Source organism: Artemia franciscana, chromosome 16 (genome assembly GCF_032884065.1).
Source record: "Artemia franciscana chromosome 16, ASM3288406v1, whole genome shotgun sequence".
Lineage (NCBI taxonomy): Eukaryota > Metazoa > Arthropoda > Branchiopoda > Anostraca > Artemiidae > Artemia > Artemia franciscana.
In genome coordinates, this window is record NC_088878.1 from 26,554,896 (window position 1) to 26,578,774 (window position 23,879).

The window sequence follows — 23,879 nt, forward strand, 5'->3', positions numbered from 1 at the left end:
CCCTTATGGGTCAAATATTTTTGCTCTTCGCCTTCTTGATGAGAAATATGCATTTTCTTTTGCAAAAATAAGCTAGAAATTTAATATAGCACTCAGACGCTACGCTTGGCCTTGGAATTAAGTCTTAAGACTCAACAGCATTGGGACTATTCAAGATTCCAAAAGTTTGAGCTTTAGACTCCACCTTTTGGCCGCCACTTTGCTTTTCCCTGTCGGTGCGATGTAAACGACATCTATTCAGTATTTTTTACAAATGGTGCATTATCATCATCCTTCCCAAGAAAAATAGCGATTAAAATTATATTTATGTAATTTTGTAGTATTACTGAAACATTACAACGAAGGTAATCGTCTAATATTAATTAGCTGGGGAATCGATGTGATTATCAGATTATACTACTCTTAGAGAGTATTATACGTGATTGTTAGGACGATGGAAATGAATGAACTTTTGTTTGCGGTAATAGTTTCGGTAAAATTCTAGTTAATTGACTTCTTGCTATCATGGAAAGAGGTTAGTTTCGTAAAATGAAACTTTCAGGGATGGGTCTACGGGCTAAAGTATGTCTTGGGAAGGTATTTTGAAGTATCTACCTCCACTCCTTCCTCTAGAGGCAATTGACCCTTGATGACCTTTATAAATCTGCGCTATAAAAGTGAAAACTTGCAAAAATAGATCTTCTGCATAATTGAAGTACAGCAAAATTGTTTTCAGCTTCATAATTTTGCTCAATCCCATTTTATAAGGTTTTAAAGATATGCAAGTACATTTCCTAAATTTTGAAAAAAATATTGATATGTTTCAAAATTCTACTCAAATAATAGGAATTGCATTTTCAGACCTAAAGGCAGAGAAAAAGCAACTAGGCCTAGTAATTGAAAATTAAGGTAAAATATTGTTTTGTCAAAATTTCAATAGGTAGACCTGTCATGTAGTCAAATTTCAGGGGCCTCTAGAAGGGAGAAGGACTGGAGATGGGTACTTCAAAATACCTTCCAGGGACATACTTTAGCCTATAAACCCATCCCTGAAAGTTTCATTTTCCTAACCTAAACCCTTTCTGGGATAGCAACAAGTCAATTAACTAGAATTTTACAATAGTTTTGGATATGGGTTGCTTTTTTTTCTTTCTTTTTCCAACATTTATAAATACTGCTAATTAGCTTATTTCTTGTTTTGTGTCTATAGTGACAAGCATTGTTGCTTACCATTTGGTGTATTAATAAATAAATGTTTTAAGTAAAAATTGTTTTTCAACTTCCCAAAAGCACCAATTGTGCACTAATTGAAAAATTTAACTAATCATTTTACAGATTCTTAAAACTTTGTGAGTTGTGAATGAGTGAGGGTATGAGGCCCAAAACAATATTCCTGTGCTTCATTTGAGCAGATATATTTTGCACTTGAATGTATAAAGTATATTTAAAGGTAACTATATTAAAAAGTCTATACTAGAATTAATAACATGTCCAGCACAATAATGTGGTGATGAGCCTCCTGTGGAACATCTTGCTGTTGGTGTAACATGCCTATGGTTTGGTATCCTAAGTTAGCCTACACTCTGCACTTACCCATTCCTGATTGATTCCTTTCTTGAATGTATCTATGGTTTGGGACTGGATGGTGGCTTTGGAGTGGCTGTTCCAGTGATGGACAGTGCATATAGAGAAGAAGTGCTTGTGCTCATCTTGATGGTAATGGGGGACTTGCAGCTTCTTTGTCTAACCTCTTGTTGTACTTGCAAGGGATAAGGAGAAAACTTGCCTTGAGAGGTTGTTCCTTAGCAGTTTTAAGTAGCAATTGCATCTCCTCTCTTCTTTTGATAGACAAAGATAAGGAGCTTGAAAGACACAAGGGGTTTCTCCTACAGTTTGTCTTGCAAAGCTGGTATGAGCTTTGTTGCTTGCTTTTGGACACCTGAGTGCTTTAAGGTTCATTTTATAACAGGGAGATGCTAGGGTCATTCCAAATTCTTGTTGTGCTTTGTATAGCTTTTTGACCACACACAGCTTCCTGGTGGTATATGTTTGTTTTATAAGCCCTGGGGCTTGGTTTGCTCTGGCAACTTTAGCTCATGTGTGGCTATGGAAATTGAGTTTATCATTAACAATAACCCTTAGGTCCTTCTTGTCACTTATACCTTCAAGTAGGTCTTCTGTAAAATGATAAGGTCATCTAGGGTTGTTTTGTTCAAGATACAAGACTTTGTGTTTTGACACATTGAAATGCAAACCCCCTTCTCAGATGACAATCTAGATAGTTCATCTAAATCTGCTTGCATTGTTGAGTGATTGGGGCTAATTTGGGCCTGTCCTAAGAGCTTGCAATCATCAACATTTAGCATCAATGGGTTTTTTAGATGAGTTTTACAGTTATTAATATATATGCTTAACAACATGGGCCCCAGGATTGTGCCCTTTGAAACTCCACTATGATGTCCCAAATGTCACTGCTACTGGCTCAGCAATTTGTCCAGCTACTTCTTTTAATAGTTTGGGTTGTAGATTTTCTGGTCCAGCAGCTTTGTTTGCATAGTTCTTGGATTGGTGACTCTGGTAAAGTGGGTGGAGGGTTGACTTGAGCAAATTTGCTTTTTCTTTAGCCTCATAGGCCTTTGTTTCATCCTCTTTCATGAGGTCTGGGATATCATGTCTAGAGGCATTAGCTGCTGAGACATGGTGCCAAAACCCCTTTGGATTCTACTTTGTGTTGTTGTCTTAAGGATCACAGGAAAGGCAATTGGAGACCATGGAATCAAATGGGGAGGAAAAACTTTTCTGGACTTAGATTATGCTGATGATTTAAGCATACTTGATGAAAGTGTGAGCAAAATGTATGAATTTTTATACATTTTTTTTTAGTTTGGGGTGCTAAAATAGGTTTGAAACTTAATGTTAAGAAGACTAAGTCACTAAGGATAGGAATAACTGAAGATGAAAAGGTGACATTGTGTAACAAAAATATTGATCAGGTGGGTAGCATCACTTACCTTGGTAGTATTATTAGTAAAGATGATGGGAGGAGTGAAGATGTTAAAAGTAGATTAGCTGAGGCTCAGGGTGTTTTTTCACAGTTGAAAAAAGTTTGGAAGAATAGAAAGATAAGTCTGCAAACCAAGATTAGAATTAATGGAAGCTACAATGATGACAATGGTCAAATATGGCACAGAAGCATGGGTACTCTAAAAAGAGGATGAAAATTTACTAGATGTTTTCCAGAGAAATTGCCTATGGATTGTTCTGGGTACCCGGCTGACTGACCATATTTCAAACAGTAGGTTTGATAATGTACAGTAGGGCTATAATGAAATAAAGGTTGAGATAGCTAGGCCATGCTCTGTGGATGAAAGATGACAGATTTTCCTTTTTGGTCAACCATCTGGGGCTAAATGGAAAGCAGGTCATCCTTGGCTGGAGTGGGAGGATGTCATAAATAAAGATTTAAAGGAAATGGGAACTTTCTGGGAGGGTTTAAAGAGGGAGGCTTTGAATAGATTGGGCTTAGGAGCAGTGTATAATTGTGTTGGCCTCAGGTGGCTTGGTGCTACTATATACTACTATTAATAGTAGTAGTTTGTGTCAGCTGAAGCTTTTGTTTTTATACTTTCTTCAAGATCATTGATTTTGGCTTTGACAGAGTCCAGAGAAGCGCTCATATCCTGTTCAAATAAGTCAAACATACTCAGTATTTAATTTCTGTTTTCTTGTAATGTGATTGTTATAACATCTGAGATGGTGTGTTTGCTACTGCTGGTTTTGAACAAGGGACAGACCCAGACACTTCCAAGTCTTTGGTTCATTTTGTTGATTTTGTTGTACTCTGAATCAGACATCAAGAGGCACCCATAACAAAGCCAGGAACTACATTTTTCACATTGTACTCCATTTGACCTTTCATGTAAAGCACACCCATCCACTGCAAACTTATTAGAGCTTTTTTCAGGGGCTGAGGTTTTTGGGCTATTTCCTATGCTTTTTCGCGGCATTATATGGCAATGCTGCATGTATGTGCAAAAGTAAAAATTACTAGATATGTCTTATTTTGCCAAAGATTTTCTCAGGAATTCTTTCAGAACAACACCATTGACAGCCCAAATAATTATTGCCTTGAAAATTTTTAAGGTTGATAGAAACTGTGGGAAGTGCAATACTCAAATCACCTGATTTTGCTTAAGTTTCTGCTGTTTAAATTCAATGAAGTTTAGTTTGGTAACAGTACACAGCTCCCAATTTCTGAAATAAACTTTATAGGCTAAAATACAAATAAAAGAATCAAGTTCAGTGGTTTTTATGTGACTCTTGTGTTCAAATTGACATAATGGCAGACAAGTAAGAGTGACAGGAAGAATCAGCAAACAGGCAACAGCTGTATTCAGAGAGGATATGTAATTTGGGTACTTTTTTGACCATAAGATTAGGGGGGGGGGAGAATAAATTGAAGTGTCTTTGGGAGTGAAATCACTCACAAAGTTCTTTTTCTTTTATAATGTTTCATTCAGAAGAATGGTAAGTCTGTACTGTTACAGGAGAAATTGAGGTGATGCCTCATTATTTTCCTCTGTTGGTCCCAACACAAGAACTAGAGGTCATCAGTTGAAACTTGTTAAGCTGCCTACCCTATCCAGAGTCTGTGCTCAATTCTTTTCTTCAAGAATTATCAACACTTGGAATAAACTCTCTGAAAAAATTGACTGTTACTGCCAAATTTGTGGACATCTTTAAATGAAGTCTGTATACTGAGTGATCTTCCAGAGAGTGTAAACTCAACTGGGAAGCTTTGGATCTGCACAGTGCACTTGGTCACTGAAGGAATCATGAATTCAACTCAAACTGTCAACTCAGGAGCTCTTCAAGGAGAAATCCTTAGATTGCCCCAAGCTGCAATTTAAGGTTACCCATTCAGTTTTGTTGGATTAAACTGAATTGGGATAAAATGTTGTTTTAATGATATAAAAAATTGTGCAACATAAGAAGGAAACTTGTCAATCAAGAGGAAAAGTTTTGATGAAAAAAGTGACATTGAAAAAAGTTAATGTCAAAACTGTAATTATATGATGAAATACACATTTTTGTTCAAGTAATATATACTATTAATCTGATTTTCATCTTCTTCCTGGAAGGAGCATCCCGAGCTTCATTTCATGGAGGGGGGGGGTTATCTTCATAAATTTTACCAAATTGCTACCTGATTTATGCTGAATTTTCTGCAGAAATCAGGAATCTTGTTAAATAGTGTAGATGGTGTTGCACTGTTGAGGCCTGCATACCATGCTACTTTAGTTTAGCTTGTTTGTTTGTGAGATATACTTATATTCAAGCGACAATAATTTCAAATACTTATGCAGTGACTTTGTTACTACAAGTATGTCTAAAAATGGCAGCAGAAGAACCTGACATTCTGACTGTTCATGCTATCTATTTCTGAAATTCTCATTACAAACCTTACGAAGATGTCACTACTGTTCAGCTTAAGCCAAAAACGAATAAGAAATGGCACGGAAAGTGCAGAGGTTGAAGGGTCCAAGAGCGCAGAGAGTACCGTGTACTTTATAACAGTGATCACTGTATTCCAGTAATCAGTATAGTTCACAATGACAGGGGAACGAAAAAGTCAAAGAATTGGCTGCCCTCAAGGATCAAAATTGAAGAAATGTTTAAAAAAAAAATTAGGGAAAAATTTAGTTGGGAGTCTGACCAAACTAGATTAAATCTTTAAAATAGAAATATTTTGATTCCTAGAAGCCTTGGTGATTTTAATTTTTCAGCATTATAATGATAGAAAAAATGTTGAAATTTTATTTTCTTCTCAGTAAACTGCAAAGGACCAGTCCTAAAATAAAAAAATCAAAAGAGCCATATTAACGGAAAATAATGAAATATTATATAACAGGTATGGTTTGAAAATAATTACACATTTATTTTCAGCCGGTTATGTTTTTCACATGGTAGTCAGTGTCTTGAGTGTAAAGTGCAATGGAAGAGTGATAGGAATGGAAGGATGTATCACTTATACCAGGGCTTCTTAAACTATGGGTCGCGGCCCCATTTGGGGTCGCGTAGCAAAATTATGGGGTCGTGAGTGATAAAAATAGAATTTAACAAAAAATGTTTTTTAACTTGTAAAATTATTGTTATAAAGAAAAATAACAATCATCGTAGATAAATACATCATAAAATCTTCTGGTTTGGAAAGACTGTTTATACCAGCATTTCTGTTCCAATCATTATAATATCTTGGATAAATTTACTATGAATCAGAAGATGTTATAGAAATTTATAAAAAAAAATGTAGATTTATTTTTGTCAATCTCTTAAAACTGAAATAATCCTGATAAATATTATCAACAAATTTCTAAGTGTTATTTTGAAGAAACTATATGAACATTTTGTGTTATTTTTACTTAGCCATTGTATGATTGTGAACAAAGTGCATGTTATTCCAAATTAGTCAGTTTAACCCTTTTGCGACCGACGGGATCTTACAGTCCTGGCATATAAAAATCCTATGGGTGCTTCTTAATTGATTAATAGCACCAGAAATGAACGGTGTGTTTCAGGATGTTGTTAAGGTCATAAATTTTATTAAGAGCCATGCCCTTAACAGTCGCTTATTTTGAAATCTCTGTAAGGACACATATTCCAGCTACACAACTTTGATATTACATGCAGAAGTAAGATGGTTGTCAAGAGGTCAAAGTTTAATAGATTATTGTTATTAAAGGACGAGATCGAAATAGTTTTAACTGAACGAAAGTGTGAATTTGCTGCTTTTTTCAAAATGACTTGCGGCTATCCAAGCTGTGTTATTTTTCAGATATTTTTGCGAAGTTAAATGATCTTAACTTGTCTCTTCAAGGAAAAAAATCGCGATATATTTACTTCAAACGATAAAATTTAAAGTTTTATTAAAAAGATCAGCATTTGGAAAAGTAGGGTCGAAAAAAATTCATTCGAAATGTTATCCAGAGTCGACAATTTTGTAATTGAGAAAATTCATTGTAAAACTTTTATTGCAAAAGCTATTGTAGATTACTTAAAAGCGCTAGAAATACAGTTCTGGACATATTTTATATTAAATATTGATTTACAAAAATAGTTTGGATTCAAAAGCCATTTTGGATTGGCTTAAGTGAGATTGATCATCATCCAATTAAAGCTCAAGAGGAATTTGCTGAGCTTTCGTGTGACTCAAACTTAAAACTACAATAAAAAAAAAAAAAAACCTTGACTGAATTCTGGATCGGAACTAGAACTAAATTTCCCACAATCGCCAATATTGCGTTAAATGTACTTCTGCCATTCAACACTGCATATTTAAGTAAAGTTACTTTCTCAGCTTTAACACACATTAAATCCCAATATCGTTCAGCGAAAAAAAATGTTGAAGAGGTCTTACATCCAGCAGTTTAAACATTACACCAACATTTGTATTGTTAAGCAATACAAAACAGGCACATCCATCTCATTAAATTTTTAATGTAAACTTTAATTTAATATTTACCACGCAACTGCTTGGATATATTCGAGAGAATTGGAAGACGGTCAGAATTTACTTTTGTTTTTGAAACTGCAAAAAACATTTTGTGCAAATTTCAATTTTAGATTTTTATATGTTTCAAAACGAATTCTAAATTTATGTATTTTCATATGCATATGTATATTGTTACCTTATAAATATATCATCAAAAAATATTAATTTCTTTTTCTTTTATATTTGTTGGGGTCGTTAAGAAACTCACAGTCATAAATGGAGTTGGGAATTACAAAAGTTTAAGAAGCCCTGACTTATACTATAGTTTGTTTTTCTTTTAAGCCTGTTCCTTTTACATTTTAATAAAATGAAATTTCATTCATTTTATTTCCCTTTTTTATTTTGGTTAAAATTGTGCTGTATTAAAGTTCCACTTTGTTATGGAGCTGCAATTTTAAAGTTCTGCATTGTAATGGAGCTGCAATTTTATAAGTTCCACTTTGTTATGGAGCTGCAATTTTAGAGTTTCACTTTGTAATGGAGCTGCAATTTTAAAGCTCCACTTCGTAATGGAGAAGCAATTTTAAAGTTCCAGTTTGTAATGGAGCTACAATTTTAAAGTTCCACTTTATAATGGAGCTGCTATTTTAAAGTTCTACTTAGTAATGGAGCTGTAATTTTAAACACTTTGTAATGGTGCTGCAATTTTGAAGTTCAACCTGTGTATTGTTAGGTTTTAGAGATTTGTTACAACCCTGACAATGGTAGAACCTATGATTTTTGTTTTCTGAGTGATTAGGCGCAGGGATTGAAATGCAGAGAAAATTTTCAGATTCCTAATAAATAGGCTTTTTAGAAAGGAGGGGAGACTCTTTGAATGCAAAGAGGTTTCCAGGGGCTATCTCACCCACCTTCTTGTGTTGGCATGCATAGGAATGTAGTCACTATCTACACACTACCTTATAAATATTTGTGTAATCTGAGAGGAGGTATTGCTACTGCTGAACATACTTATGTTTGTACTATAGAAATACACTCCTGTACATAAAGATAGGCTAAACAATAGTGGTCCTCACATTGATCTCTCCAAAGAAGTCAGACAAAATTTGGAATTTTAAATGCACTATTTGAGATTTTACCGTATTTGACCCCCCCCCCCCCTAAAGATAACACGCTGAACTCCCCCATCCACTAGATGTGGTGTAACTCTGTAATGATATATAACTAGTTAGAAGTACTGTATTTATATACTTGTGTATATACTGTTCATTTTAATGTACTCTATGATGTTTTTTTTCATGCTAAAATGCCTGTTTTTGCTTGTTTTGCTCAGTAAGGTTGACAAATTAAGCCTGAACCACTCATAAATATTCCTCATAGTGGCTTGGCAGCTCGTCATAATCATTGTTAATAATGTTGTTCTTTTTTAGAAGCAAGCCCATATGATGAATAAAAGCAGACCATGAAATTCAGACACGAGATTTCGTCTTGAGGCTCAGTCACACTATGGGAGTATTCAGACATTATATCCTCTTTCCTGGAACAAGAACTGTGTAACCTGTGAATTTTATTCCAAATTTAAAATCCCAAGCCTTGAAAGTCTATCACTGAGAGTTGTAATTGAATTAGAGGACACATCTTCTCTAGAATCTTTTTTAGAGCTAAATTGACTTCTTGATAGGTTGAACGAATGATACGAAAATTGACCCAAGAGACTTCAAGTCCTATTATAGATTTTTGAATGTATGAAATTTCTGAAGTTTCAATTCATCAAGTATATTTGTCATGGTTGAAAGGTTTTGGGTTTGTATAATAACACTCAAGTACATTTGCTGAGAGGCATTTTGAGAGACTTGCCCTCTCCCTATGCGCTACCCCATGACTGTTGAAAACAATGTCACGTCCAGTATAGTATTTCACCCCAATAGGTATGTAGGTATCTTCTGTTACCCTAAACGACGGAGTTTGGTAAACAATGTCAGATCCAGTAAATATATCATTAAAGGATTCGTCCAATTTTAAATGACATAGATTTAGTTGCAACTTACTTGCAGAGTCACTGCAAAGTATAGCATTGAGGTTCATATACTCTTCGGAAATCAAAATACCCAACTCCGATCTTTTTAACGAAAGATCCTGCAATATCTGGTAAATCAAATCACTATCTTCAGCGCGTATATCCGATATTTTTTTTTTAAGATGAAAAAATATCCACAATATTCAACACAACACCTCTTATATCCAAAATGTTAACTAGAATACTTTCTTTTTCTAAAATAAGATTGATGAAAGAAGAAAGCAAATTTGTGGCAAAATTAATTGAGCTAAAGCATTGTAGCCTATGGTCACAAAAAACAGTGGAAAGAGAAAGGCTTTTTGAAGGCCAGATCTTCAGTAGGTTTTTGACTGAATCATTTTTGACAAGAAGATTTTGCATTAATTTCTCATAGAATTCCACTGGCAAATCTAAAGAAGAGATATGTTCATTGTCAATTGAGCTCAGGGCCCTCCATGAACTATACATTAAGTCACATTCTGAGTTTTTTTTGGAAAATGAAGATGACTAGCTATATTTTTCTGAATGGTCTAAAGAACCTAACAAAAACCTCCAGTCATACCTTGACAAACAATCTCTGCCAGCACTTCAAAAGCCCAAAGCTCTTCAGATTGAGCAAGTAGTGATACCTGCATCGTTAAAAGTCTCTTTAAAGACTCCAGGACATTCTGGTCCTGGTAGGCCATCTGTTCTTACACCTGAGCCGCTTGCAGAAAGGGCTAGACATGAAGCTGTTATTGTCCAAAGAATTGTTGAGCTTCAAAGAGAAGGGCTATGGAGTAAGAAACGCTTACCTGAGGTAGCTGAGTCCCAGAGATTAAAAACACATTGAGGTTATTTACTTAAAGGAGTTCATTGGCTTGCAGCTGATTTTGTCCAAGAAAGGAAATGGAAGTTAGCTGCAGCCAGAAAATGTGCAAGAATGATTCAAAATTTTCAGGAGAAAGAACAGGCTGCATTAAAAGCTGGGAAAGAGCAATAAACTAAGCTGAAAAAAATAGCCTCATTTGTTGCAAGAGAGAGAAGACAGTTTTGGAAAAACGTTGAGAAAGTCTCAGAATACAAGCAGAATCTGTTGCTTGAAGAAAAGCAAAAGAAAATGTTAAATCAGCAGTTGAACTTGATTGTACAGAAAACAGAAGAACTTTCTTCTCAATTGGCTGAAAGAATGCCAGGTAAAGTTCCAGAAACACCTTTATCTTCCAAAAGAGAATCTGACATAGAATTTGAGCCCAAATAAGGCTCCACTGACGATGAAGAGACTATTGATAAAGAAGAAAAATATGTGAAATTTTCAAGTGTAGCTGAGGAAATGGACTACTTAAAAAAAGAATCTGAAATACCCCTTGAAGATCTGTTACATTCATTACCACCTGGATATCTTGATCATAAAAGTCAAACACTAGTTGATAGTGGTAGTGACTTTGAAGCAGATGAAATCTCTGATGATGATGAGGCCACTTTAGATGAACAAGAAGAAAATGAACCAGTGGTTGATCAAAAGATGAAATTAAAGAGTTAGAAGCTGAACAACTCCTTCTCGTAGAAGATTTCCTTAAGAAATACAGTGATATTAATAGTGAAGAGTATCAAAAGACAGCCATCAGTGCTCTTACGAGTGCTGATGAAAGTGAACCAGAAATGAGTAATTCAGATAGTGAATCTAAACTAGTGGAGGGACTGATAAATGAAACTCCAGAAACGGAAATTGAAAGCAAAGATGTTGACCTTGAAGCTATGCTTGGTATCAATAACACTGATGATAGTGCAAAGGAGAGAAGGACTAAGTTATCAGAGGCTCTTGAACTTGCTGAAGCTTTCCAGCCAAAAGGAAACACTTTAGCTTTTGATGAGGTTTGTTTTGAAATTTATCTGTTACTTTGTGTTTCACTTTTGCTTTGAACTAAAAACCAAATGTAACTTGAACTAACTAGCTATTCATGTTACAAAATAAACTAGACCTACGTTGCCTGGGCAACGTGAAGTGTTGCGGCAACCTTTGTCCGGCTTTGCCGATTAAAGTGCTGCGAGAGCAACACTTTGGTTTTGTTTCTTCGCTATCGGTTAAATGCTGAAGTTGTCAAAACTATCAAAGCTTTCAAAACGGCATATTCAAAGAAGAAAACAATCAGTAATCACATGATCAAATTCTTCAGCGTTGAAAAAACAACAGCAAAAGAATATCGGAAAAAGGGACTAAATTGAGTTTGCAGCCAGTTGGCTGCAGGATCAAATACCATAGATGTGCACCAATTTGCACAAATTTGTAGCCCCTCATGAACCTCCTCTAGCAACCCATTCTTGCTTACAAGTCCCTCTTCCGTGAGAGACAAAGAATAACACAATCAGTAATCAGATGATCAAAAGCTATTCCTCAGGGTGAAAAAAAAAAAAAATATTGGAAGAAGGGAGTAAATTGACTTTGCAGCCAGTTGAACTTTATCCTTTGCACACCATAGGCTCTGGCTCGAGGACAAGCAAAAACCATCCTTTTTGGCCCCAGGCAAGAGTCGTACGGAGCTTTCCAAAATATAATGTCATATTCATCAATCCGGCCAGAGGTCCACACTAACAGCCGATTATTACTTACTAGGCCCCTAAATGTCACTTTGCAGCCGGTTGAACTTTATCCTTTTCAATCGTAGACATCGTGACGGATGGAAACTTGGAACATTATCTTATGTAATCTAGTTGGTATTATAAAGCTATCTGTAACTTTTCAGGATCAAAATGCCATCAGGGACCCATAAATTTCCTGTAATGACTCGCCATCCAGGATCGCTTATTATTGGATGGCGAGTCATTACAGGAAATTTATGGGTCCCTGATTCCATAGATGTGTACCAATTTGCACAAATTTGTAGCCCCTCGTGAGCCTCCTCTAGCAACCGATTCTTACTTACAAGTCCCTCTCCCGGGATATACATCCAAGTTCACCGGAAACAAATAATGGGTACACCAACTAGCAAAAGTTCCAAACCCCTTGTCGCTGAAGTCATTGTAGCCTAACTGCCGATTATTACTTACAACTTCCCTACATGTCTTACAATCGGGAACCAAGTTGTTCTTACCATCAATTACACCAGAAACAGATAATAGGTACACCAATCAGCAAAACTTGCAAACCCCTCATTGCCAAAGATGATTATAAGCTAATAATCGACTGTTGCTTGGAAGTCCCCTACATATCTCACAATTGGTATCGGCCTATTTTTGGTTCAAGTGTGTACCTTACCACTGAAGTTGTCAACCCCTTGAAACTTTCAAACTGGTGTATGTCATGAAGGAATTTTTGTAACAAAAAATGGATGACATATACTTTGATCAGCTCATCAAGGTCTATCGATTGTCATTGAAAAAAAAATTCTATCTGTCTTAGTTCAAAAGTTGACTTTTTTGCCGGAGGCCAACTTTCTAACACCACCACTTAGAAAGGAGCAAAGGATAAGCTCTAATTTTTTTAGCAATGAGAGAACTTTTAAAGTTTGAGAGGTATATCTGATACCATTTCTCTATTGCAATCCCAAGTAGAAAAAAAAAGAATGATAAAGTCAGCTGAAATCACGAACAGAAATGGCTAGAAACAATAGATGGCAGCACTTTCGGACCCGTGGGAAAATCGCACTTTTTTGTTTCTGTAAATTTTTCTATTTATCACTCAAAGAAGGTATATTGGCTGTGGGGCCGGGGAACTACCGCATATATTTAACACTTATAGATTTTAGTCCATCTTCAATTTGAAACTGGTGCCTGCCTGCTTGCCTGCTAGAACGGAGCTTTCCACTCGAAAGCAGAAACATGGTTTGATGAAACGAAAGCTTGGCTGCACAACTTCAGATACTCCTCTCTGACATAGGCTATATAACTCCACTTCACTTCGCACACCATAGGCTCTGGCTCGAGGACAAGCAAAAACCATCCTTTTTGGCCCCAGGCAAGAGTTCTACGGAGCTTTCCAAAATGTAATGTCATATTCATCAATCCGGCCTGAGGTCCACACTTTCCGTAAAAACCGCACAGGTTAGACCCTTACCAGTTTCCAGGAATAAGCTGAGATCGACGGCATAGAAAAAAAAAACAAAAAAAAAACGGGACAAAACCAAAGTGTTGCTCTCGCAACACAACTAGCTGCTCCAGTTGAATAAATAAAAGATCCATGTATAGATACTACCAAGACTTACAACCAACCGAAAGTTTAATGTTTTGACTTACAAATTTGTGACAAATTACCTCCTAACAACTCTTGTTTTGGACTTGTCCACTTTTAATTGATGTGAGTAGTATTTCTTTTCTTTTTACCCTCTTCCCCTACAACTTTACTATTTTATTTTAAACTGTAAAATGAAAGAAATGCTGTTACAAACCCTGCCCCCTTAAGAGGAAGGACCGAAAAAAAATTTGCACATGTAGGATTTGGTGTTTTGGGGATATACATTTTTTAATACTGATATATAGATGTCATGTATTTTGAAGAATTTGGGAATCTCACTAACTAGTCAGTGTGATCCCCTACTTCATCCTTAGTCTTGGTGAAGGATCACCTTCATGCCTAGTCTTGGTGAAGGAAGAATGTGCTTACTTTTAGGTAAATGTTCAAAATGAGCTTGGTCCACCAAACATTCTAACAATATGAGCAGTTATTCTTTTGGAATTAACTTATTAATTAAATATATTCCTTTAAAGTTGTTACAAAAGACCCTTCTCTTCCCAAATTCTGGAAAGTAGTATAATAAAAATACACTTTTGGGTTTTTCAGATTTCAGTCTGTGGTGTACTCGTAAGTTTGGTCAAAATTCTTTCAAGTAAAAAAATTCTATTCTATGTCAATAGTCTATCCATGTCGTAGAGCTGCATGTATATATATATGTTTGATTAAAGCTTGTCCTTTCCAACTGTAATAGTAGTAGTAGAACAATTTTATTGTAAATAATCATTTTATATAATAGCACAACAAAAGAAGAGCTTGCAAGGATGTGCTAAAATGAAAATAAAAAATAAACCAAAAGCTTGAAGCTTAGTAGAAGTTGCTGTGAGAAATTGGACTTGCTGTAATAATCAAATATCTTATAATAGATACAGTATGAAGACATTTAATTGCATAAAGAACAAAAACTGATAATCACAAAAATATTGGTATATATTTTAACAAGGGATTACAATAAGCCAAAAAAGAAAAAAAAAGTTTTAAGCTTAGTAGAAATCATTGTTAGAAAAATATCTTCACCAAATTTCTTTTCTTATAAGTATGAGCAATGTCTTTTTGAGACATGAAAAAAGCTCAAAATATAAGTTCAGTTCAGAATAGCAAAAGTTATTATGTAAGCTGCAAAAATATCTATGGTACCTTAGCAATAATTTTAATGTTTTAATTCAAACTAGAAAAATACCTGAAAATTTTAAACTTTGTTTTTTTGTTTGATAAAATCAAATCAATTCGCTATGTGATTAAACTTGCAGCTTTGAACGTAACCGCTTATATAATGTCAGTAGGAAGGTCCAAAAACTGAAAATTTGCATTTGATACATATGATGTTTCCCTATTTTGACAAGGGACTACAACAATTCAAAAACCTTGAATAAGAAATCAGAAGTTTCAAGCTTAGTACATATCATTGTTAGAAATTAGACTAGCTTCAATAATCAAATATTATTGAAAATACTGAAAAGACATTTTGGAAAGAGTAAAAATCTGGTAATTGCAAAAATATGTGTATAAATTTTAATAAGGGATTACATTAACTCAAAAACCTTAAAAAAGGAAACCTTTTTTTAATGCAAAATTTGCAATTATTATAAATGATGATTTTCCATTTTGAAAAGGGGATTACAACAATTCAATAGCCTTAAAAAAGAAAACCAAAATATTGTATACCTCTTTTAATCTACTATACCTCTTTACTTCTGTTCTCTAAAAAATCTACTGTGGTTTTTGTTTAAGTGATCAGCAATTATAATTCAAAGTTAAAAAAAAAACAAAAAAAAACAGCAACACATGACAAGTGTGTTGAAAAAATTAGTACAAAAATTACTACACAGTTAAAAATTATCACCTTGCATATATATTGCTATATGTTGCTGTATAAATAAAAAATATATTGCTGTGGCGTGCAGCGCTGCAGAAACGTATGGCAGGGGTCAGTCTGCTTGCCAGCTGACAGGCTGGCTGGTTCAGGACTAGCTGGCTCAGGGAGGGGGGGAGTCCATCTCAAACCATAAACAAGACTTGAGTTCCATTTGTGATATATTAGAAACAATACCGAGTGCATTTTTAATATCTTGTTTGCCAAAATATCAGCAGTAAGTAGGGGCGTCCTGAGGGGGGTGCACACCGCCCCTCAAATTTTTGGCTTCTGTTAAAAATTTTGCCAAATGTGAAAATTTTGGCAGAAATTTTGTAAAATCCGCAGAAATATATGTTACGCCTAGGATGGTTGTAGAGGAAAATTGAAAACGGAACATCTGGGATTTTGATATCTCACTTGAGTGGATTAAGTTGTAAAACTTTTCATTTCTGTTCATTCACTTGTAGACTGTTTGACTTGCACTGGTTGATGAATTCTGTGAAGAAAGTCAGGTCAAGTTGCTGCTTTCCTACTGCATTTTCGACTATATATTTGAGAAGTGTAGACAAGTCGTCAACAAACTTGAAACGCTCTTTAAATTCTGCAAGGATGGGGTTGATAACAGCAAGAAATAAAAGAGCCCCTAATTTTGTTCCTTGAGGGCAGCTTTGACTTTCTCGTTCCCCTGTCATTGTGAACTATACTGATTACTGGAATACTTTGATTTACCGCTATAAAGTACATGGTACTCTCTTTGCTCTTGGACTCTTCAACCTGTGCGCTTTCTGTGTCATTTTGTTTTTGGCTTAAGCTGAACAGTAGTGACATCTTCGTAAGGTTTCTAGTTGGTTTGCAATGAGAATTTCAGTAATAGATGGCGCTAGTGGTCAGAATTTAAACGCTTACTTTTCAGAATGCTTTCTAGGCTAACGTCAGGTTTTTTTGCTGCCATTTTTAGATAATATGTTTGTAGTAACAAAGTCACTGCATAAGTGTTTAAAATTATTGTCACTTTAATATAAGTATATCTGACACACAAACAAGCTAAACTAAAGTAGCATGGTATGCAGGCCTAAACAGTGCAACACCATTTAACAAGATTCATGATTATGCAGAAAATTTGGCATAAATCAGGTAGCGATTCGATAAAATTTACAAAGAACCCCCCCCCCCCCCTCCAATGAAATGAGGCTCAAGATACTCAAGAAAACATATACTTTTTGTATTGATGTTCAGCCTGTTGTGTTTTCCACATGGTAATCAGTGTCTTGAGTGTAAAGTGTGATGGAAGAGTAATAGGAATGGAAGGCTGTATCACTTATACTATATTGTTCCACTTTGTAATATAACTGCAATTTTAAAGTTCCACTTTGTAATGGAAATGCAGTTTTAAAGTTCCACTTTGTAATGGAGCTGCAATTTTGAAGTTCCACTTTGTAATGGAAATGCAGTTTTAAAGTTCCACTTTGTAATGGAGCTGCAATTTTGAAGTTCCACTTTGTAATGGAGCTGCAATTTTTAAGTTCAACATGTACATTGTTAGATTTAGAGATTTGTTACAACCCCGACAATGGTAGAACCCATGATTTTTGTTTTCTGAGTGATTAGAGAGGGATTGAAATGCAGAGAAAGCTTTCAGATTCCAAATAAATAGGCTTTTTAGAAAGGAGGGGATGCTCTTTGAAAGCAAAGAGGTTTCCAGGGCCTGTCTCACCCACCTTCTGGTGTTATTATGCATAGGAATGTAATTACTATCTACACACTATCTTATAAATATTTGTGTAATCTGAGAGGAGGTGTTACTACTGCTGAGTATACTTTTGTTTGTACTATAAAAATACACTCCTGTACATAAAGATAGGCTGAAGAATAATGGTTCTCATATTGATCTCTCCTAAGAAGGCAGAAAAAATTAGGACTATCAATGCACTATTTGAGGTTTTAACCTATTTGACCTCCCCCTCCCCAAAAGATAATACAGTGAACTCCCCCATCCACTAGATGTTGTGTAACTCTGTAATGATATATAACTAGTTAGAAGTACTGTATTTATATACTGTTCATTTTAATGTACTCCATGATGTTTTTTCCATGGTAAAATGCCTTTTTTGCTTGTTTTGCTCTGTATGACAAATTAAGCCTGAAGCCCTTGTAAATATTCCTCAAAGTGGGTCGGCAGTTCGTCATATTCATTTTTAATAATTTTGTTCTATTTTAGAATCAAGCCCATATGATGAATAAAAGCAGACCACAAAATGCAGACGCAAGATTTCGCCTTGAGGCTTTGTCACAATATGGGAGTCTTCAGACATCATATCCTCTTTCCTGGAACAAGAACTGTTTAACCTGTGAATTTCATTCCAAATTTAGAATCCCAAGCCTTGAAAGTTTATCACTGAGAGTTTTAATGGAATCAGAGGACATATCTTCTCTAGAATCTCTTTTAGAACATATATCTTCTTTAGATTTGCTAGTGGAATTCTATGAGAAATTAATGCAAAATGTTCTTGTCAAAAATCATTCAGTCAAAAATCTACTGAAGATCTGGCCTTTCAAAAAGCATTTCTCTTACCTCTGTTTTTCGTGACCATAGGCTACAGTGCTTTAGCTCAATTAATTTTGCCACAAATTTGCTTTCTTCTTTCATCAATCTTATTTTAGAAAAAGAAAGTATTCTAGTTAACATTTTGGATATAAGAGGTGTTGTGTTGAATATTGTGGATATTTTTTCATTTTTAAAAAGGATATCGGATATACGCGCTGAAGATAGTGATTTGATTTACCAGATATCGCTGGATCTTTCGTTAAAAAGATCGGAGTTGGGTATTTGGATTTCCGAAGAGTATATGAACCTCAATGCTATACTTTGCAGTGACTCTGCAAGTAAGTTGCAACTAAATCTATGTCATTTAAAATTGGACGAATCCTTTAATGATATATTTATTGGATCTGACATTGTTTACCAAACTCCGTCGTTTAGGGTAACAGAAGATACCTACATACCTATTGGGGTGAAATACTATCCTGGACGTGACATTGTTTTCAAGAGTCACGGGGTAGCGCATAGGGAGAGGGCAAGTCTCTCAAAATGCCTCTCAGCAAATGTACTTGAGAGTGTTATTATACAAACCCAAAACCTTTCAACCATGATAAATATACTTGATGAATTGAAACTTCAGAAATTTCATAATCTTAAGGCTGTGATCTGTTTGGCAGATGGATCGCTAGTCTTCCGTGTTTGCAGCTGTTAGATTTGTCAAGTAACAAACTACGTGGCTACTTAAACAGTTAGATTTCTAACCTGGAATCATGCCTGCTATATTTGAATTTTAGCGAATGTGAACTAACTTATGATGACCTGATTCATCTTTCAGAGTCTATACATTCAAAATCTATAATAGCACTTGAAGTCTCTTGGGTCAATTTTCATATCAATCGTTCAACCTATCAAGAAGTTAATTTAGCTGAGTTTGTTGCTGCATTTCAGGCACAGATTGTCAGTTTAAAATTAATGGGAATCGATAAAATGAGTGCAGAAAATTTGATGAATTTTTCTATTGTGCTGCAAAGTTGTTCAGCTCTTTGCTCTTTGTGGCTTGACTGTTGGAGATTTAGTAGAAAAGAAATAATTGAAGCAATCCAAGTCCTTCAACTGTGCAAATCGTTGGAAAATTTAGTGCTTCGGGTAAATGACCACGCTTTTAATGATGCAGTGTGTGGGGTGTATCTCCACCCACATCATTATCATAACATATCTGTGCCAATGATTTCAATGACAAAAGAAAATTTCCGCACTGTAGATGAAACGTTTTTTCTTCGGCTTGCTGAAGTGCATAATTGTTGTGAATCATTGTGCAATACAGATAGTATTGGTTTGTAAAACATAATTTCCATGTGAATTTCTTTGAACTGGCCCAGTTGAAACTTACACACTACTATATGCACATTTACGTTTTATTTTTAAGGTGGGTTTGAACAAAAATGAAATACAATTTTAAATGAAATGAAGGCTAATAGTTCGCCATTGGGCCAAATTTATCGGGAAGGAAAGGTCAAAGGCTGGTCCTTATTCTTTCCCTATCTGTGGAGGTTTAAATGAGAGTGTATATCACATTACGTGTTAATTTGAGGAGCTGAGTGATCAGAAATTGAAGTCTTTGGTATATATATATATATATATATATATATATATAAATGTTTACTTAAAACTTCTGCATTTTCAATCTCTTTTGTCTGTGAATTGGTCAAAGAACAAAGCGTTAATTAGCAACCTCTCTTGGGGACTTAGGACTTAGTTTGGACCTGAATATTAACTTCAGATTTTTAGGAAAAGCCACAGAACTAGCCACAGTGCTGCCAGCGATTCAGCTCATTTCGTGCACACAATTCGCTATTCCAAAATTAGACTAGATTAGGGGTCCATTGGACCTGGTTGTGTAGTGATAATTAAGCTGCGCGCTCAAAATGTGTAATGCTGACATAATGTGAGTAGTGGGGCAGCATCTTAGACTTCCACTTAAAATTACGATATTACATTATCTAAACTATATGCCTTATTTTAAATTCGCATGAATATTAATATTTTAGCGAATTGCGCAGATGTTTACTGAGGCAATATTATTTCCGTTTGTGTTTTAACTATATCTTTACTATTGCAAAACTGTTTGTTATATGGCTCATATGCCTTGTGTGAGCCCTACATAAGACAAATATTAAAGCATTTTGTAATTGTCACTTGCAGTCCTAAGTAACAACCTCGGCTAAGTTTCTGAGCATTTCTCCTGTGAGGGGAGAGAGGATAAAGTCGAGAAGTTTATTTTTAGGGTGCTAATTTTTCAACTTTTCTAGGGATAGGCCATGACTAATGTTGAGGGGGAGCAAAGGAAGATCTTTGACCCTGAGTTCAAGCAAGCTAAAAAGTGTATATTGTATTTGCTTATTAAATCAGATAAAAATTTTTACATATTATCTAGCATTCATTATGTGCAGCCTCTACAAGGTCCCAAAAATCTGCTGAGGAAATAAATCGTGGCCTAAGTAGTAGTAGTAGTAGTAGACAGGTTTAATAGCAAAACTTGACAGCTGTCGCTGATTTGTGTTTTTTTTTACAACATATACAAAATCAAGCTACACTTGTAAATATAAATAAAACTATAAGTATTAACTCTTATTATACATTTTGACGAAAATCGGGACGAAAGAATTACCATATCGGTTTGTACTTGCTTTAACGGGAACTAACTTATCTTGATGGTAGAGGTTGATCAGGTAGAATGTCACAGTGCTGAGATTTAGAAAGCAAGTACTTTCTGAAACTCATTATCAGAGTTTCGTAACGGTCTTGGAGTGACGGCAGTCCTAGCACTTCCAGAGCCTTTTCGTAGGGGATGTCACGGCGGCCCAAGATGATTGATACCGCTCGCTTCTGAACCGATTCAAGCTCCTGACAAAGATACACTGTTCTCAGTGCTGAGGGCACCCAAACAGGACACGCATATTCCAGAATGGGGCGGACATACGCTATGTATGCATACTTAATACTCTCTGTGTTTGCACTGAACCTACGCATACCGTTTAAAGTCTGTAGACTAGCGTTTGCACTTTTAACCACGTTTTCAATATGCGTGGCAAAGCTGAAGTCATTGGAAAAAGTAACTCCAAGGATCTTGATACTGTTTGCTAGAGGGAATGGAGCATTTGGCTCCATAACATCACTTTTTAGCGGGTTAAAGCGCACCATCTTCGACTTGTTCACATTAATCTCAAGATTTAGCTCCGCGCACTCTTTTGTGAAAACACTGAAAAAATTTGAAATACTAATACTACATAATCTCAATTTTTTTTACATCAAATAACGACTGTGAAATCAGGGCGACAGATTTCAGATTTTGAATTTGGGGGCCAGTTCTTTTATTTGTTCTAGTCGCAATACATTTACAATTTGTTTGTTTCCCACTTATTCGTAGTTTGTTTTTGTACAATTCTAGGAATTGGAGTTAAGTTGTAAACTCATTTGTGTCAAATTAAAATATATACTTTGTTTTTAACTGTTTTATTACTTATGCTTGAGTAGAAGTATGCATGGAATGGAACATGTAGAAGCATGTATGGAATATGTGTGAAAAAAGAATAACAGAATAAGCAGTTGAAATGATACCACTGGCTATTCTATTGATACTTAACAGGAGTATTTAACTCCATAATTCTTGTCTGATGCTCAACCTTACTTGCAATATTTTTCCACTTCAGCTTGACCATCCTTGTCTGAGGGAATCAGACCAGTTTCAACCCTATCAACAAATTGCAATGAACCCCCTGAAACGGTTGTACTTCAATATTATCAATGTATCTTGTAATTTCACTAAAACCAGTGCTATTATCTACTGCTTGTATATCAGGCTTTTTAACTGGGGTTTTCAAATACATGAGTTCATTTAGGTCACCAATATTCATAGTAATTTGCTGCTTCTCATTTTTCTGTGGAGACTGTCAAACAGTTCGTGGTAACGAACTGTAGTAAGGAGCGACCCGGCTCAATAGTAAACGAAACTCTAAAAAACGGAATTTTGATGCTAACATATCCATCAAAAGAATCAGATTTTCATGCTGATTTTAAATATATAAGTTTCATCAAATTTAGTCTTTGTCATCCAAAGTTACGAGCCTGAAAAAATTTGCCTTATTTTAGAAAATAGGGGAAAACACCCTCTAAAAGTCACAGAAACTTAATGAAAATCACACCATTGGAATCGGCGTATCAGAGAACCCTATAGCGAAATTTTCAAGCTTCTATCTACAAAAATGTGGAATTTCGTATTTTTAGCCAGAAGACAAATCACGGGTGCGTGTTTATTTTTTTTTTTTTTCCAGGGGTCATCGTATCGACCAAGTGGTCCTAGAATGCCGCAAGAGGGCTCATTCTAACGGAAATGAAAAGTTCTAGTGCCCTTTTTAAGTGACCAAAAAAATTGGAGGGCACCTAGGCCCCCTCCCACGCTCATTTTTTCTCCACAGTCAACAGATCAAAATTTTGAGATAGCCATTTTGTTCCGCATAGTCAAAAACCGTAATAACTATGTCTTTGGGAATGACTTACTCCCCCACAGTCCCTAAGGGAGGGGCTGCAAGTTACAAACTTCGACCAGTGTTTACATATAATAATGGTTATTGGGAAGTGTACAGTCGTTTTCAGGGAATTTTTTTTTTTGGTTTTGGGGCTGGGGTTGAGTGGAGGGGGCTATGTGGGAGGATCTTTCCTTGAAGAAATACGTCATGGGGGAACAGAAATTCAATGAAAAGGGCGCAGGATTTTCAAAACTTACTATAAAAAAACAATGAAAAAATAAACATCGAAATTTTTTCAATTGAAAGTAAAGAGTAGCATTGAAACTTAAAACGGACAGAGATTATTACGCATATGAGGGGTTCTAAAAATACTTAAGCATAAAGAGCGAGGTACCTAGGAGGAGATAAATACCTCGCTCTTTATGCTATAGTATTTTTAGTAATTTCAACTATTTATTCTACGGCCTTCCTGATTCAGGGGTCATTCTTAAAGAATTATGACAAAACTTGCGATTTAGTGTAAAGAACGAGGTATTAACGAGGGTACAAACCCCCTCATATACATAATAAAAATTACTGAATATAAAAGTTTGTTACGTAAGTTAATTCTTAAGTTAAGTAGATTTTTTACTAATAAAAAAATTCGTTAAAAATTAAAATTTATAGTTGCCTTTTTATATAACCGAAAAATTGCATGGCAACTAGGCCTCCTTCCCCATCCCTTATTTCTCAAAATCGTCTGATCAAAACTAAGAGAGAGCCATTTAGCCAAAAAAGGAATTAATATGCAAATTTCATTTTAATAATTTATGTGTGGAGAGCCAAAATCAAACATGCATTAATTAAAAAACGTTCAGAAATTACATAAAAAAAACTTGTTTTTTAAACTGTAATTAAGGAGCGACATTAAAACTTAAAACGAACAAAAATTACTCGGTATATGAAATGGGTTGTCCCCTCCGCAATCCCTCGCTCTTTGCGGTAAAGTTGCCACAATTCTGCTTTTTAAAACAATTAAAAGTTTTAGCTTAAAGAGTGAGGGATTGCGGAGGGGACAACCCATTTCATATACGGACTAATTTTTGTTCGTTTTAAGTTTTAATGTCGCTCCTTACTTTCAGTTTAAAAAACAAGTTTTTTTTTATATAATAACATACTCAAGACGCTACTTAAGGTATCTTCTGCCACTAATTTTTCACCACTAGACTTTACAACAGCCACTAGA

At 35.3% G+C, this 23,879-nt stretch overlaps 1 protein-coding gene across 1 annotated transcript; it reads left to right on the plus strand.

The window, feature by feature from the left end:
- The first annotated feature begins 261 nt into the window (after nucleotides 1–261).
- On the plus strand, nucleotides 262–21,636 carry LOC136037292 (uncharacterized). The gene is made up of 3 exons (XM_065719931.1): nucleotides 262–344; nucleotides 8,902–11,381; nucleotides 17,808–21,636. The coding sequence occupies exons 2-3, from the start codon at nucleotides 11,169–11,171 to the stop codon at nucleotides 18,174–18,176; spliced, it is 582 nt and encodes a 193-aa protein (XP_065576003.1). The 5' UTR covers nucleotides 262–344; nucleotides 8,902–11,168; the 3' UTR covers nucleotides 18,177–21,636.
- The last annotated feature ends 2,243 nt before the right edge of the window (nucleotides 21,637–23,879 follow it).